Source organism: Cucumis sativus, chromosome 3, assembly GCF_000004075.3.
Source record: "Cucumis sativus cultivar 9930 chromosome 3, Cucumber_9930_V3, whole genome shotgun sequence".
NCBI lineage: Eukaryota > Viridiplantae > Streptophyta > Magnoliopsida > Cucurbitales > Cucurbitaceae > Cucumis > Cucumis sativus.
In genome coordinates, this window is record NC_026657.2 from 28,870,086 (window position 1) to 28,888,776 (window position 18,691).

General features: G+C 30.4%; 2 protein-coding genes across 2 annotated transcripts; one reads left to right on the plus strand and one right to left on the minus strand.

Moving 5' to 3' along the window:
• Positions 1-1,122: 1,122 nt before the first annotated feature.
• On the minus strand, positions 1,123-2,464 carry LOC101211490 (trihelix transcription factor GT-3b). Its single transcript, XM_004137667.3, has 2 exons — positions 2,021-2,464; positions 1,123-1,866 (listed from the first exon to the last, which is right to left on the minus strand). The coding sequence occupies exons 1-2, from the start codon at positions 2,381-2,383 to the stop codon at positions 1,306-1,308; spliced, it is 924 nt and encodes a 307-aa protein (XP_004137715.2). The 5' UTR covers positions 2,384-2,464; the 3' UTR covers positions 1,123-1,305.
• An 8,966-nt stretch (positions 2,465-11,430) lies between these two features.
• On the plus strand, positions 11,431-14,844 carry LOC101211735 (calcium-dependent protein kinase 13). Its single transcript, XM_004137668.3, has 7 exons — positions 11,431-12,052; positions 12,797-12,940; positions 13,099-13,251; positions 13,505-13,620; positions 13,702-13,869; positions 14,077-14,307; positions 14,391-14,844. The coding sequence occupies exons 1-7, from the start codon at positions 11,431-11,433 to the stop codon at positions 14,538-14,540; spliced, it is 1,584 nt and encodes a 527-aa protein (XP_004137716.1). The 3' UTR covers positions 14,541-14,844.
• Positions 14,845-18,691: the final 3,847 nt, after the last annotated feature.

The window sequence follows — 18,691 nt, forward strand, 5'->3', positions numbered from 1 at the left end:
CAATTTTGTCACGCAACAATATTGAAAAAAAATGCCCATTACTTCAAAGATTGGAAATAAAGTAATCATTTAGAAGAGACATCCTTTTGGATTTTCTATATATTCAACACATCATTCACACAAATATACAAATAAATTATTAATTAAATATTTTCCTTTAATATTAATATTATAAACACACACATACGTACGTTATATGATAATCTTTAAATACACAAAAGTAAATTAAAATAACTACAGATTTAAAGTTAGGCCAACTTCACCTCCTATAGTTAAGAACATATCAACTTCTAAAGTCATCTTACAACTCTCACAAAAACTAATATTATTTAGCAACTATAAACTACAATAATTATCTAATTATTCTCCCACATCAATACATCATCATACCGTTGTTTAAAGGCTAAACTTTAATCTAGAGCTATGAATGATAAGGAAAGTTCACCATTATTGTATGCCTCTTACAAGCCTTTAATGTGCTAATTACCAAGAAAATTAGACAATAACAAAAACTCCTTTGAATAATACAAGTTAGTAAATTAATTTATTCTAAAAACAAAGCATATAACTCATGAATCACTCACAAGTGCTACTATATGAATGTGTGTGGTCCAAAATCCAAAGGAGAATCATTTCCTAAACCCCTTAGATACCATCAAAACCTAAAAACTAGGTTTCAAGTCAATACACTTTACACACTTAATAAATACATGAATCCATATATCTGAATTGAAACTATATAGTTGTGAACATTATGAGTACATGTAGAATATAAATCACATAACACCAAGTTAAACCATAACTATTATAGTTATAGATTTTAGGCGTATTTACACCTTAAATATAATTCTACATGCAATAATATAATAAACACTCTCTATGGAATTAAGCATCATATCAACAATCAAACAATACATACATATTTCAATAATCTAAAAGAAAGACTTAAACTTTACACAATATATAATTATATGGTAGGGTTTGATTGCTTATAATCAATGTATAGTCCAAAAAGAAGAACTTTGATTGATTATCACAAGCAAAGAAAAAAGAAGAATCAAATCAGTCAAACCCCAATAACACTATATGAAAATTGTATGAGATTGATGATATAAGAGATTGTTGGTGAGGGCTAGAAATAAAATCAATAAAAACTTTCATAAAAGAACTATGAAAATATATGAAACTATGAGAATAGGTTAGAGAGGCCAAAACCAAAGCTGCTCTCTTGAAGAAGCATAAAAGAATAAGATTTAAAAAGAGAAAGAAAGAGAGAGAAGTAAAATTAATATTAATACTAATAATTTAAATATGATCATCTCTTCTAAGCTTGTTTAACAAAGCTGTGATTAAGGCATCTCTTTTCTCAGCCCTAACTTCTTCTCTCATTCTTCTTTGTTCTTCTCTTTCTCTCCATCTTCTTTCCAACATTATCCTTTCATGTTCTAAAGCTTCCATATTTCTTCTCCATTCCATTTCTTTCATTTGTCTCTCTTTTTCTCTTGCCTCAAATGCTTCTCTCCACTGCACTTCCATTTGCATTTGTTGATTCATAAAATCTTCCAATATTTCTTTTAATTCATTCATACTACTCTTTCCGCTCCCCTCTGCCCCGCCCATCGTCGTTCCTTTAACCTTTTTCCTCTTCCTACCGCTAACTTTTGTCTCACCTCCATCGCCATCGCTATCGTCGTTCTCATCCTCGTCATCGGACGATAATACCATCATTTTCTTCTTTAACCCGCTCCCGCCGCTCTCCGCCTCCGCCCATAATAACCTTTCCCTTCTTGCTCCAAATATTGCTTGTAATTCTGTGTAGAATGGAAATTGCTGCCTTGAAATTTCTGGCTCCATTGTTTCACAACCCTATATATGTGTGTATATATATATATTTCCTATCAGGGTTATTATTCAATGTCTTAACTACTAAGCTATATCGTAAATTAATTTAATTTCGAAATGGAATATTAATCATTTATGAAACTAAAATAGAAAAGACAAAAATTGAAGTGAATTTTACCTTGTAACGAGTAACGAGGTTTTTCCATTTACATTTACACTGTTCAGCGCTGCGATTAAAACCCTTTTCCTTCATTTTCGAGGCAGTAATTTCCCACAAGAGTTTGTTTCGTTTTGTTTCCATGAAGGTTTGATCCAACTCCGCTCTGATCATCAAAAACTCCTTTGTTTCTTGAATACTCCATTGAGGAAATCTATCGGCGATGGCTGTGGCGGTGGTAGCTTGATCGACGGCGAGGCTCTGGTGGAGATGCGGTGGCGGAGGAGGCGGATGTTGAATCTGTTGCTGTTGATGGAGATGAAGAAGGGGATGCGGATGGGGATGGGGATGGGGATGAGGATGAGGATGATGATGGCCTTCCATGACTAACAAAAACTCGAGAAAATTATATAGATACCTCAAAAGAAAAAAAAAAAAAGAAAAAGAAAGGGATTGTCGTGAGAAGAAAGAAAATGAAAGGGGGGGAAATTTTTAATATGGGTTGGTGTGAAAACCCAAGTGTGAAATCGTAAAAAAGAGGGCAAAAAAAAAAAAGGAAAAGAAAAGGGAAAAAGGGGCAAAAAAGAAAATAAAGAATAAATTCGATGGGGGGTTTTGTAATAAAAATAAAATGATGACATGTTTTTTTTCTTTTTGGGAGGATTGGGGACATAATCTGTTAACGCGGAAACGAATTTTTTTGTGTTTAATTAATTCTTTTTTGGGTATATATATATATATATATATATTAAATTAATAAATAATTATAATTGAGAGAGGTAGGTTAATTGTGGTCTGTGGAGGTGTCTTTTTCTTTGTGTGATTTTTTTGGGGTTTAGGGAAATGGAGGGGCGGGGGGCGCATATACATTACATTGCATACCCATTTGGTGTTGTTTCCCATTGCGTTTGCGCGTCGTCACCCTTACGACGCCACTACTCCTCCTTTCCTATACAAAACAACTTCTATCCCAAGTTTCAATTCCTTCTTTTTTCCAACCTTCAAAATTCTAGTCTATATATATTTATTTATAATTCTATTCTTTTAAAAAAAATTAATACTTACTCTAAATTATTAATACGCGTGGGTAAGAATTTGAATATTCAATTTTAAAAGAAGTACATATACAATAAATATTTAGTTATACTCAATTAATAAATTGTAGCATATTAAAATAAGATAAGATATAACAAATTGTTCACACACATAAATCCTCAAATAGAAACAGAGAGATTGATTTTTAGTTAGAAATTCAAAGCATATGTTTAAGAAATGATTTTAAAATTATTAAAATCACTCCTTCATGTTTTTAATTATTTAAAATTAATTTTATTTAAAAATTATTATTAAAAAATATTTTGAATTTAAATAGTTTTAAGATCGAGAAGAAAATGGTCTAAATGAAGGAAACTATTGGTGGCTGTAAATTTTATTTTATTTTATTTGTTATAATTTTTAAAATTTCTTAATACTTGTTGGAGAAAGTGAACACAACAACAAAAGAACAACAATTTTAACTCCTCGTCAGGAATAAAAGTATAATAGGTGTGAAAGATTTGAATAATAACGAGTATTTTTTGGTCGCAATAATGAGTATTTGAAACCCATTCAATTTAAGGTTTTCTTAAGGCATTAAATTTTAGGAAGTTGGACTGTCAATTATAAACTAATAGTTAATAGAAACGAGAAGTTTTGTTCTAATATCCTAATAATTTTGCTTGATTTATCAATTTTGTGTCAAAAAATTCTAATAATCTAAATCAATAACATTTTTTAACATTTGTGATTTAAAAAAAAAAAAAGAACCGTAAAAATTTAGCTTTTATCCTTAGTATTTCCCTTTTTCTATAGTAAATTACAAAGTTTCCATTTTAGTGATTAACATGATTACAATTAATATATAATGATATTAAAAAATTTAAGAAACGCGGTATTCTGTGATGTCCCACGTGGTAAAGCCTCCCACGTGTGTCCACGTGGCACACATGCAGACATAAAAAAAAAAAAGTATGACGGACCCACGGGTCTTGTGGTTCACACCTATGACCAATTCCAAGTCACTGCTCACACCCAATTTTTTGACCCTACATTTTCCACATCAGCACACGTTCACCACCACCATCGAATCCAAAGCCACCACGTATCCAGAAGATGGACGGCCCAACTTGGGAAGGTTTTTTAATTTACAAAAGTACCATCCAGTTTTCTTCAACGACACGTCGTCCTTAACCGACTTTAATACATGAGTAAAAAGAAAAAATCTCTTGAAGTGGTCAAAAGGAATTCTTTTACATTGACCGTCGTCATGAAAATTCTACGGCTTCCTTCGGACCCACCGCCTGCTGACGTGGCCAGTTGTTTTCATAAATTACGGTGCAGCTGCGGCACCCTGATTCTCTTTCTCTTCCAGTTTCCCATCCAGCAAAGGCTATATCTGTTATTTTTCTATCTTTTAGCAAAAGGGGAAATTTTGATTTTTTTTTTTTCTCTTCCTTTTTCTTTTTCAATACATATTTAAATTATTTTCTAAAAATATATCTTCCTTTATTTGTTTTTCAATATGCAAATCCAGAATCAAATTACAATTCAAACATAATCAAATTACACGTATTTGTCATATTAGTTCTCTTTTTTATTTTATCATAGATTTGAGTTAAATGATATAGTACTTTTAGAATTAATGTAATTTTATGATAAAAGAAATGAGAATGAAAACTAAAACAATAATAGATCAGGTGTGATTCAATGTACAAGGTAGTTCATTATTTTGAAAATCTATGTTGGGGTAATATATTTAAATAATTTTTTATGCTAAGAATCAATTTAAATATATTATAGGACCCACACAGAGAAAAAGAAATCTTATGTAATCTTGATATTCTCATTAGGATACATATAAAGTTTTGGCTTTATTTTCTCTTTAGATCTTCTAAAAGAAATTAGTGATGAAACTCAGTGCAATTAGGGAAAGATCATGATAAGTTTTATGTTGTTGGTATGTATGGTTTGATGGTTGTATCAAGTCTAGGATTATGATTAATCATGAAAAACTCGATCAACATCCGAACCAAATAACCAAACTCTTTAAAAAGCTTTCAAGACCTGTAAGATTTTAAAGGAAATTTTTAGCATTACTTTTATTTATTATTGGTCATTTATAAGTAAACCGTGTAATGAATTGAGGTAGTATGTGCTTTCCAACACTATAAATTTTTGTAAGATATAAAACTCCATTCAATCTCTTAAATTTCTAAATTTTATGTAAATTTTTAATATAAATATATTGCGATAATTTTATAAAAACGAATAATTAAAAAATAAACAAAAATACATTTCAATACAGATATACTTTATAAAACGTATAATACAAAAATACATTTCAATATATAACTGATGATGCAAGTGAAGTTATATTTTAGAGTTGTTTTTCTTATTTTTAAAACACATTTCATTCTTTAATCAACATTCCTTACTTCATTTTCTAGAAAATATGAATCTATTAAATAAATGATTTAAAACACGAGTGACATCTTCCATATTTGTCAAGCTAATTTGATTATAAATTAAAAGAAATAACTTTATAATTTAGGGTTTCAAGATCGAATGTTGCTAACCCCTAATTTTATAATTAAATTGTTTACAATAGTCCTAGTTAATTTAGACATAACTCAACTAATAAAATTTTATTATTCTCAACGTACATTATTCTCAACGTACATCAATAATAAAGGCATATTTTGTAAACTAAATTGGAGTTATATATGTTTTCCAATTAAATAACTAATATAAATATAGTGTAGGACCCACAACTTGAGAAAAAATTTATATATTATATATCATATTGATCTTTATATTTTCTTAAAATGTCAAAAATAAAAAATCATACCATCATCCAATAGAACTAGTTGTTATTTTTTTTAATTGAAAAATACACTTGATTAAGTTTTTTAACAAAAAAAAATTGTATACGATGTTTGTTTCATATAGATTTCTATAATATAGATTAATAAGCACGATAGTCTAAAAGTTGAAATTTCTTAAGATATAATATTTAAAAGCAGGAACAATATTAAGTCAATAACATATCCGTCAATGTTCAAATATTGTGTAAATTTCCCATAAATCTATAGTATCAACTAAAACTTTTAATAGTAAGATATTTATATATACAAAGGCTAAAGTCATGGGAAAGCATGAATGAATTTACATGACAAGGAAAGCAATGACTTGAATTTTATGATAGAACCTGGGGGATAATATTAAGATGAAGTGAAGCACAAGTAAGGGGAAAGGCCTAAGGACTTCTCAATCTAATGGCCCATGAGAGGGGTTTTATAAACTTTTAAAGTAACGTGGTAGAAATTTCCTTTTTTTTGTTTCTTCCTCTTCTCTAAAATAAAATTAATTTGAACAAAAGAATGTTTGAATTATCGTTTTCGCATTGTAATTAATTATTGGTTGTTCCATAAAATACTAGTTGTGAAAATTTAAATTATATTTTTCTCATGTAATCCTAATTACTTAATAATATGGTCTTAAACAAACTAATATTTCAAATAATAATTTTTCCATATATAAATTTTAAAAATGATTTTAAATAAAATATATATTTATCAATATAGAGAGGTTTGGAATTAAAAAAAAAAATCTTATATACTAATTATTTCTCTGTCTTCTATATATATATATATTTGTACATTTTATTTGTTTTGTTCATATTTTTATTTTATTTTCAAAACAAATTTTATTTCTATTTTAAAAACACACAATTTAGAATTAATTATGCGTGAAAAAAACATTTTTCTAATTGTTTTAATGTAGTTTTTGCCTTTTCCGGTTCGTTTTTCCTTTTAAACTTGAAATTTTAAATTAAGACAATACTTTGTTTGTTAAATTCAAAAAAAAAAAAAAAAAAAACTTATTCTCCTAATTTTTGTTTTATGTTAAACTTGGCTTGATTGCATATAAGACCTTGTTAATCATTCAAACTAGCAGCGTAAGAGTGGATAACAACATTGTAATTTAATTAATTAATTAACTAATTATAAATTATAGTTAGTTAGATTTTATATATTTATTTAATTTTTAAAAGGATATAATTTTCATAGCCAAAACAACTAACGTTACTAAATTTAAAATAATACAGTTTATTTTTTCATAACCCAAATGTATGGATGAAAAACTAAATGTTTGGATCGGAAAAGCTATAGATATATAAATTGTTAATTAGGACAATAAATTATGAGTCTAAATGCCTACTTACAAGTCTAATTCACTACAAAAAAAAAAGTCACTTCTTCCACTCTAATTCATATTAATTAACTTACAATATGTTGAAGCTGATTTTGATTCTTTTAGAACGTTTTATTTTAGAGAGAGTTGAAAAACTTGAAAAAAAAATATTTAATAGGTTATAAAGTTTTCAATTTTATATTTTATGTCTAATTAATTTTTTGATTATATATCTTATTTTTTTAAAAAAAAGATTATCCATCTATTAATCATAAATTTCACTTTCAATACTTTATCTAAGAAAGAGCTAAATTGGTAATTTAAAAGAAAAGAAAAAAAGAGTCGAGGTTAAAATTTTAAAATACAAATAATAAAAATTTAACTTTTAGTCATTAGTTAAATTTTGGATTGTTAATGATAAAGCGTAGTAATTGGTTAATTGCCTCTTTAAAAGCAAATGGCAACATCATTTGTTAATATGAGATAATAATAAAGAGGTCAAGTGATCTTGAAAATAAAATAAATAGGCTTTATTCATAGCTATAGTCAATAGTCAAACAAATTTATTTAATTAATAGAAGAAGTCTCTAAAAATAAGTTTTTGCTTCGATTTTGGCTAATGTATCAAGATTAATTTTTACAATCGAGTCAATGCGAACAAATGTGAACATTAATATATAATTGAAATTTTCAAGTCAAACGATAAATTATATTAAAATTGAAAAATAATTTAACATCGGTTGATTCGCATAATTATTAAACAATTAATTAGTCCAATGGAGTATTTTTTTTTATACAAGTATCTCATTTATTTCACTTATTAAAATTGGTTTAATTTTTAAACGCATCATTAATTGAAATTTCTTTACAAAACCCTATTTGGTCAAAGATGTTTTCCTTCCAAAAATCAAGATCATAATTAGGGCAAAAATCATCAATTGGCTAGGAATGAAAAGGGCATTTGATAGGATAATGCAAGAAAAGATAGGCCAAGAATCACATCAAGTTCCTTGGTCTCTTTACAACCCAAATAAAGCTTTCCAAGTGTTGAAAAATAATTGATTCTCTTTGTCTCTTTAATGGGCCTAATTCAAATTAATTATCATACTAACATATGATTTAATGAGACAATTTGATCTACAAAAGCTAAAACAATAAAAATATATTATTAGTAAGAGGGCATATATATATATATATATATCTTGAATTGACTGAGAGAGAGTGAACAAAATTAGGATTGACATTATTTTATTCTAAACATATCTTGATTTGATTATGATATTATAATTGTTTTTTTAGATAGGAAGAAGACTTTGAAGCAAAGTGAAGAATTTCAAAAACAAATATAAAATGATCTTAAAAGGGAAAATTAAAATAAAATAAAAGACTATGATCCATTTCCGCTAACTTTTTTAATTCTATGGTTTGTTTTCTTTTTTAAATGTATGATATTACCACCAATGGAATTATGGTTTAAAGTTAGTTTGTTAGGCATAGAATACCAAATAGTCAAGAGTCAAAGCAAGAATACTAATCCAAGATGGTTATAATTCAACGTTAGAGATAAGAACCAAAATGCTAATTCAAGATGATTATAATTTAACGTTGGAGATAAGAACCAAAACTATGTAATAAAATAGTATAAACTATTTATACTTTACTGTAAAAAATCATCAAAGGACAAAAATTTATTACACAAATGTAAATAGTTTGCCTATTTTATCATTTTGTTTTTTCACAAATTTCTAATAAAAAATAGTGTCACTAAAAGAAATCCCACAATTTTGGCAAGATAGCAAAAAAAGATCACTTTTATTGATATGGTATTTGACATTTCTCCTTTTGTGTGGTCCAAACCATAGCCCAAATTGAACACTAGATGACATCAAATGGGTTTGTAGAGGCTCCAATTTTCTTTTGGTTGGTTTCAACTCACAAGGGCTTGTTTGGAAGGCCATGAATAACCAAACACATGCTTGAAAGCTATATATATATTTTCCTTCCCTATCTTATGGGTCTTTTTTTTTTAATTTTTTAAAAATTAAATTATAATTTTAGTTCCTATAAGAAAATTAGAATTTAATATTTATGGTTTAAGATTTTATCAAATTTTGAAGTTCTATTTAACTAGAAGAACTAGATTCTAACTTAGAACCAAATTTATAATAATAATAATAATAGTTTGGTTTGGGGTAAAAAGGATGTAACGAAGGACATAAGAGAAATAATGAAGCAAGAAGCTTGGTAATGAAGTTGAGTCTAAAAATGCAATTTAAGCAAACATAGAAAATGGGGGGAAACTGGTGGTTGGAGTGCCCAAACAAAGACCCACAAAGCTAAGCTCTTTGATGCAAATAAAAACACAAAGAAAATAGACAAAGAGGTCCACTCTTTTGATTCCAAAAGCCATTAAACAAAAACAAACCCTACTGTTCATTCCCTCTTTCTTTTTCTAATTCTCTTAATCCTTTTGGCTTAACTTGTCTTTTCATGTTTTGGGTTTTCTTTCTTCTTATTCCTCTCTCAACCTTTTCTGCCCTTAATCCCACATGTTATTGCCTCCTGATATTTTTCACTATCTTAACCCTTCCTTTTTTTACCTGTGGTTTTTGTATTGTTTGTGTTAGATTTTTGTTTACTTTTTTATATTTCAATTTAGTTTTAAACAATATGTATTCGTTAACCTCACAAATCATATATCCATATACTTAAATCAAAACTTTTCATCAATACCGTATGTTTTAATTAATTGAGCTTGATTCATGTTGATGTTTTATGTTTTATATTACATGTTGATTTTAAAATACACATAAAAAGATTTGAGAGAATAAGACAATGTCATATGCAATAACTTACTTATACTAACGAAACGACATGTCTAAAAATATAATTAAAATGCAATATAACGAGAAGGGAAACTCATTGAGGTCAACATAAAATCAACAAAATAAATTAGAAGAACGTAAAAGAAAAAGAAACCAAAAACAAAGAAAAAAACATGCATAGCTTAGTAAAGCTATTTGAGTATGCTTATTAGAGGTCTTTGATTAGCCCCTGAAAAGTGAGAATAAAAAAGAAGAAAAAACTTAAATGATATTTGAAAAATGTCCTTAAGTAATGTTTGGGTAGTTCATCTAACTTGTATGAATTTGAATTGGTAAAGTTATCAGAAAAAAAATTGACCATTGAATCTAGGAAGCTTGAAAAAATTAACAAACATATATAACATCATGAGTAATTCGTTAGTAAATCCAACTAACGGAGATTTAGGAAGATAATTTTAAATTTAAGTTGAAGACGACTAAAAAAACCAACCTAATAAAACGAAAAATCTCAAAATATTTTTTATTTAACAAATGGAGAAGTTGAAAAGGATGGAAATACATGTTTGATGAACAGATTTGGTTTTATTTAGTGGAAAAAAATAGTCAGGAAGAATAAGAATTTAAAATAAATAATTTTAAATGAAAAAGAGAGCTTAGGAATAATTCGATGGGAAGCAAAATGAATCAAATCCATAAAACGAGGGAGAAAGTAGGAAAGCGAGATAATAAATTAGCAGTTATCATTCTGTCTGTATTCGAGGAGTTTGATTAAAATTAAAATTAAAATAATAAAATATATAAAATATAAAATGAAGAGAACATAAAAAGAAAAAAAGTAAAATGGTAATTAAAAATAAATAAAAAAATAAAAAAGGGGGGAAAGAAAACAAAAAAAGGGGCCATCTCAACATCACCATGTTCCCACAAAACGGCCCCGTTCCGACCGTTCAACCTTCTTGACGTAGCCGACAAAATTCCCTGACCCCAAAAGATAGACGATTATATTAATTTTAATTAAGCCTTAAATCTTAATTAATTTTTTTTAATTATATAACATTAATTTCTATCAAAAGACGGTTTCCCTTCCAAAGCGTCTGAGCCGTTACCCCGTACTACTCTCTCTACTCACTCTCTCTACTTCAACAACACTCACTTTCTCTCTCCCAATTTCCCTTCTACGGTTCCATTTCCCTGACATTACTCTTTGATTTCACTTCACGGGGACCTTCTTCTTTCTCTCTCTTTCTTTTCTTCTTAGGGTTAGGGTTTTGACATTATGGTCTGAATGTTCAAAAGCTTATCTCTGGTACTGACTGCTTTTGGTTGAGGGTTTTTGGAGATCCAACGGTGGAGATTTGAGGTTCTTTTACTCTGATGGGGAATTGTTGTAGATCTCCGGCGGCTGTTGCTAGGGAGGATGTGAAATCGAGTTTTTCGGGACAGGATCACAGCCGTCGGGACTCGAATGCGGGAAAGAAGGTACCAGTTACGGTGTTGAATGGTGTGCCTAAGGAGAATATTGAGGAGAAGTATATGGTGGATCGGGAGCTTGGTCGAGGTGAGTTTGGTGTTACTTATCTTTGTATAGACCGTCAAACGAGGGATTTATTGGCTTGTAAGAGTATTTCGAAGCGGAAGTTGAGGACGGCTGTGGATATTGAGGATGTGAGGCGTGAAGTTGCAATTATGAAGCATTTGCCTAAGAATTCGAGTATTGTGAGTTTGAAGGAAGCTTGTGAGGATGAGAATGCTGTGCATTTGGTGATGGAATTGTGTGAGGGTGGCGAGCTTTTTGATCGAATTGTCGCAAGAGGGCATTACACGGAACGAGCAGCTGCGGCTGTTATGAGAACAATCGTTGAGGTTGTGCAACTATGCCATAAGCATGGGGTAATTCACAGAGACTTGAAGCCTGAAAATTTCTTGTTCGCTAACAAGAAGGAGAATTCCCCTCTCAAGGCTATAGATTTTGGATTATCTATATTCTTCAAGCCAGGTTAGAATTTTGATTGGAATGTAGCATTTACAATGTAGCTTGTGAGCTTGATGTATGATACCAATTCTTGTAGAGTTATGATTTCAATTTTTCAAATTGGTCTGCCCTCATCGTTGTTTAGGATTGCATTAGAACAGTGTTGAGCAGAAAGCAATCACTTCAAGTTGAAATACGTTTTTGGCCTATTTCAAGTTTCCGAGGGTTTAGAGTTGTTAGTATGTGTTCAATTTGGATTTTTTTGGCCCCACTTAATATCAAAAGATCTAAAAATGTGGTCTAGCTGTCCTTTGTTAAAATCCTGGAATCGTGTTTCTGGTCATGGATGAATACAATTTTGGAGCTTATCCTTCGACAGATAAGGATATTATATTCTCGACCACAATATGGTAGAAGGTTTTACATTTTTGGCTAAGAGTGTCATTAGTTCCATACCATGACATCTCAAAGTTGTAGAAATACTTTATACCTGTTTTTCCTGCCGTCAGATGGAGTGACGAGGTTATACATTGTACTTGCTAGTTAGTACTTCAATGTAGGTTGAACTTGACGCTATGAGGAGAGGGAAAACAGCTCGTTAAGAATTTGTGAACAATTTTGATGTATTTTGGAATCTTTCGTGTTATATTAGATCAATATATCGAGATAATTGTCTTAATCAAATTATACTTTCAATACTATTGCCATTTTCTTCGTTCTTGAGACAACAGATGTGATCTGGTCTGACTAATTTTTACCAAACTATAGGAGAAAAGTTCTCTGAAATTGTTGGAAGTCCATATTACATGGCCCCAGAGGTGTTGAAGCGAAATTATGGACCAGAAATAGACATATGGAGCGCAGGGGTCATTTTATACATCTTGTTGTGCGGAGTTCCTCCCTTTTGGGCTGGTAATTAATAATTAATTGCACAGTGTTCCTTGTAGGGTATAACTATATCATTGATAAATAATATCTGATTGCTTCACTTTCGTGTTCCATAGATTAATTAATATATATAGCTAATTGATACAAGATGCTCTGTTGACCTGAGTGTACTTTTTTCGTAGAGACTGAACAAGGGGTGGCTCAAGCTATTCTCCGGGGACTGATAGATTTCAAACGTGATCCATGGCCCAGTATCTCAGAGAGTGCTAAAAGTCTCGTGAAACAAATGTTGGAGCCCGATCCAAAGCTTCGCTTGAGTGCAAAGCAAGTTCTTGGTAATTTACATTTTCTGACCTCTGGTTGATTGCATCATCTAGGAATTGGACACTGTTCTCGTCAAAGGACTGTTTGTTTTGTTAACAATCTGCATGCGCTTAGCTTAAAGTCAGACACAAACTTTTCTTTTATTGACGTGTTTAAGTATTAAGTATTTATGATATCACTGTTTATGCTTAAAATTTATTAAGGTGCTTTGTTGGAAATTTGATTGAGACTTTGGGTTATGTGTTGCTTCAATTTTGTGTACAGATCATCCTTGGCTTCAAAATATTAAAAAGGCTCCAAATGTTCCACTTGGAGATGTTGTCAAATCAAGGCTCAAACAGTTTTCCATGATGAACAGATTTAAAAGAAAGGCCTTACGGGTTGGTTAAATGCCCCTAATGCTTGTTCTGTTGTTTATTAATACACATCTTAAAACTTAATTCAATGGGGCCTTGTAACAGGTTATTGCCGATTTCTTGTCCACCGAAGAAGTTGAAGATATCAAAGAAATGTTCAAGAAGATTGACACTGATAATGATGGTATTGTTAACATTGAAGATCTAAAAGCTGGTATTCACTACTTTAGCTCTCAACTTGCGGAGCCTGAAATTCAGATGTTGATTGAAGCTGTGAGTATTCTTGTTTATCAATCTATTTGTCCATTTTTGTTGCCCAGTTTAACAAAGACACCATTCAAATACAATTATTACTGCTGGTTCTAAGGATTGGCAAACTATATGCCATTGCATTAGTTAGATGAACATGCTCTTGATCAGAATACTTCCTTCATATATTATTTAATGACACAGTTCGAATGGCAATGCTTTTGACAACAGGTTGATTCTAATGGGAAAGGCACCTTGGACTATGGAGAATTTGTTGCAGTGTCTCTTCATCTACAAAGAATGGCAAATGACGAGCACCTTAGAAAGGCATTTTCCTACTTCGACAAGGATGGAAACGGTTTCATCGAGCCAGATGAACTTCGAGATGCTTTAGTAGAAGATGGAGCAGATGATTGTACAGATGTTGCAAATGACATCTTTCAAGAAGTAGATACAAACAAGGTGAAGATTTGACCTCGTTCCACGTTCCGTGTTTTGAATCTTAAAATATCTATCGAACTGATACTGATTTGGACGAAATGCAGGACGGACTCATAAGTTACGAAGAATTCGTGGCTATGATGAAAACGGGAACGGATTGGAGGAAGGCTTCTCGACACTACTCAAGAGGGAGATTTAACAGTCTGAGCATCAAGCTGATGAAAGATGGATCATTAAACTTGGGGAGTGAATAATACAATCAACCGGAAGAGAGGATATTTGCATCTAGTTTCTTCACATACGAGAAGCAGTGTAACGTTCGGCTTACATCATCTGAAAATTGCTCTTCTTGTGTGATTATTTGTTGGGTTGGGCCCGGCCCCTTCGATTAGTATATGGCGGCCCAGTATGTGTCTAATTGGCCCACCTAAAATGCTCTTCTTTTTTTTTTTTTTCCTTTTTTTTTGTTAATGTAAAATGCGATGCCTCGTAGTGTTAACCACAACAGTACAGCTTCTATTCTATTATATTACAAGTTGCTTTTGGCTAATGCTTTTACTTGCTTTTAATTCTGCAGAGTTGGCAGAGCCTAGCTGAAAAGGGCTATATTGTTGTTCGTTTCAGTTTCAAATTATTGGGCTTTGGTGGGCCCTTTCTTTCCCTCCCCCATTAAAGTTGGCGAAATTAATGTTTTGGTTTACCTTTATTGGGCTTTGGTGGGCCCTTTCTTTCCCTCCCCCATTAAAGTTGGCGAAATTAATGTTTTGGTTTACCTTTAGGGGGAGGCCTATACTAAGGCTTATATATATATAGCACTGATTTTGTTGGTGCTGCTTGCTGCTCTTCATTTAAAATGTCGTCCACGTGAAACTAAAGAGGGGGCTTTAGCCATAAAGCCACAAACTGAATCAATGGATAATGGTTTGTAAAATACAGCTGCATTAATGAATATATATTCACTTCCCATTTAGGGCTGGGCTTTTTGGGCCTTCTTCTTCCTTTTCTTTTTCTTCTCTAGAGAAAGCCTTTCTCGGCCTCACAGTTATGGTAGAATTGACTGAGGGAGACTGGAGAGGAACTACGATGACTGTTGGCTACTACTAAGGGTGAATACTATTTTTTTGTTTCTCTATCGAATTTTGTTAAATAATAAATAGTTTCATGTATTCCCAAAATTTGTAGTTAACAACCTAATAGGTAATTTTTTTAATCATTATTTGTTCGAAAAAGTTGACATCCCTAGTTCTCGTAGTAGGAAATTGAAAGTATATCGAACAAGGAAATCGTATCACCCGCTGAGAATGTTCCTGGTCGAGATTGTTCAAGAAAAGAAAAAATGCAAGTTTTTTTTAAAAAATCTAAATTGTGTCGATTTTGTCATTTTTCAGTTAAACATTATTATTGGTTTTTCTGTTGATATATATATTTATAGTTATTATGAACTCAACTCAATCGACTCAATCGACACATGTACGTACCCGAAAATAATAGATCTTGAATTCAAATCTCCCACCACAAGTTGCATGTTAGAATACCTTCTCAAAACAGAAAAAATACTATATATTTATACAAGGTTAATTTTAATATGAATTACTATAATATATTACTGACTTGGAGTGAGTGACCAACAGAAAATAGTATTTTTTTTAAGGGAAAAAAAGACTGAGAATGTTTGTCTGAATGGACATTGAACAGTGTCCACACTAACACTAACTTTAAGTAGTTGCCTCAACAGTGCTTATTATTCATTAGGGTTTTGATGTGATTGTGAATGATCTTCTCCATGTAATTAGGGATTATAAAACTTACTTCTTTTCCATGTGATACCATCGGCGATACATTGCATCCTCTCGAAATCAAATGTTTAATTCTTCCACACTTTCTTTGTATTACTACAAAAAAGAGACGAAGAGCTAAAACGTAGCAATTTCTAAGTCTCTTACATGGTTTGTTTTTTCTGAATTGGTAGCCAAAATTTAGTTCACATTTGAGCATCTTATTTTATTTTATATAAATCTTAAATTTTCCATTTGAATAATGTATAGATTCAATGCATTAATATTTTTTTCTTAATGATGAGGAGAAATTCTCCCAATAGAGTTGATATCTTATTTTATACTGTGAATATAATCTCTTATATTGTTTTATTTGATACTTCTGGAGGGTTCATGCACTATTCTTTGAATGATGTAAAAAATTGTGCAAAAGAAATCTCGACTTAAAAGTAGTTTTAAGAGGTTCATGATCTATAGAAGTGTTTTAATTGCCTAAATATGTGATGGCCGAACCATCAAAATCAAAAGAAATCAACTCATATCCAATAATTTCAACAACCAAAAAGATCGACTTTCTAAAATCGTCATGAAAGTTAAGAAAAGACAATAGAGTTCAACTACGTAAAAATTTAGCTTTTATACACATGCAGGGAAAATTATTTTGATTATTAATAACTAATGACTCCCAGAAATTAATTAGCAAATGATAGTTATAAAATTATAACTCTATATGAACAAGAGTTTCTTTTGGAGTACGAAGAAGGCTTATGGCATTGGAAGTAGTACACTAAAAATACTTTGAATTCTTGATTGATTTGATAGTCAAAGTGTGTCAATGCCATCATACTAATGTGTAGTTTTTCTTTTCTATTGTGCATTGCAATTGTTTGATTTTTTTCAAACTTTCTAAATTCACAGTGGACACAAACGTTTTCATTAGTTTTTTAAACGATACGTTAGAAATGTTTTGAACATGTTATTTGACACTTCGAACAACCAAGAGACTCTGGCCTTCTATTTTATTTTATACGTGTTGCTTTTCTAATAAAAATTATTCTCTATTACGATGTTTGATCTGTGTATCGATTTTCTGAACAACTAAGAGGACATAATAACACAATACCACAACATTCTCATAAACTATTGTTAATATGTATGTTACTTTTCTGCTATTTTACGTTTTTTTTTCTTTTTTAAGTACAACGCAAACTATATATATAAAAAGTTTTTTTTAAGTACAACTTGAGATGAGAGATTTGCATTCAGAATCTCTTATTCTAAAAAACATACAGATGCCAGTTAAATTAAGTGTATGTTGACAATATATATATATATGACTATCTGAAATACATAGTTTCGTGTGAAATAAACTACACCTATATTAATAATATAAATGATTGACTATAAGATTTTGTCTTTCAAATTATTGGTCCCAATGTCCATGATACATGTTTTTTATTCACAAACACACCTATGAGAGAGAGATATTTTAGTTTGGCACAATAATATAGATACATATAGACACACCAACATTATTTGATTTTAGAAAAATGATTATACCCTTAGGCCTTACCCTTAAGTCCCAATAAATAAAACTCTTTGGTTGAACTAAAAACATACAAAGATTATGTGATAAAATAAAAACTAATTAAAATTTCTATTTAACAAGAAGAAAACTACCTCGAAGAATTGGAAGAAAACAATAATAATATAAAAAAGCACACCTAAGGACTATTGAAATTAAGTTTTTGTGTGTTCTGTTTTGGATCTTTATATTTTTGGTTTAATTAGGGTTTTAAAGAAAAGTCACATATGCATGTGTATATATAATATAAACCCTCTTTACCTCTATCTTCATATCATTTCTATACGTTGTGCTATATTCTGTTTAAATAAATAAAATTGCTTCTCTTTCGATCTCGATTTGTGTACTTGATGTATACCGATCTATAATATATGGATAATGAACTGATATATGGTGAAAAGTGTATCATATACTGTGGTGAGGAGAAAAGGTGTGAGCATGGAATGAGAAGATGGTTTGTCCCATCAGGCGCACCCCAAATCCATAGGGACTTTATCAATACGAATACGGCAGCTGCTGCTTGAGAAGATAATTACCTAAAAAAAAAAACAACTTTATTCTTCATACTCTCCATAATGTGCAACATGTGTTTCTTTAAATAATATTTATGATTTTCTTTTTGGAAAACTAACCCCCAATAAAACTACTTTTTAAAAAGTACTATAAATTGTTACAAAATTTCCTTGATTTTTTCTTTAGACTAATTTGGTCAACTAAATCACTTTCTCATAATTGATTGAGGTAATTCATGTCCGTAGATAATTAATTAAAGTTTCATTATCTTGTGATTGTTTTGTTTTTCAACTAAACACAATGAATTTGAGTAAATGATAGGAATTCTTTTGGAAAGAGATCTTCACTACAACTTCAAAATCATTGGATAGAATCTTACAAACAAACAAATAATAATATGGTCCGTCCCAACAACTCAATTAATTTAATTGACTTTAGTTTTGTTTAGAATATCGATGATATTTACACATTATTCATGGTTGTCGTCAATTTGTTGTCGCAAGAACCCGGTCACATGTCGACATGAACTCTA

Coding starts and splice junctions, on each gene's coding strand:
- LOC101211490 (XM_004137667.3), bottom strand. CDS start 2,383: ATGGAAGGCCATCATCATCCTCATCCTCATCCCCATCCCCATCCCCAT. Junction 1,867..2,020: donor ACCTCGTTACTCGTTACAAG/GTAAAATTCACT, acceptor ACACATATATAG/GGTTGTGAAACAATGGAGCC.
- LOC101211735 (XM_004137668.3), top strand. CDS start 11,431: ATGGGGAATTGTTGTAGATCTCCGGCGGCTGTTGCTAGGGAGGATGTG. Junction 12,941..13,098: donor AGTTCCTCCCTTTTGGGCTG/GTAATTAATAAT, acceptor CTTTTTTCGTAG/AGACTGAACAAGGGGTGGCT. Junction 13,870..14,076: donor TTCAGATGTTGATTGAAGCT/GTGAGTATTCTT, acceptor TTTTGACAACAG/GTTGATTCTAATGGGAAAGG.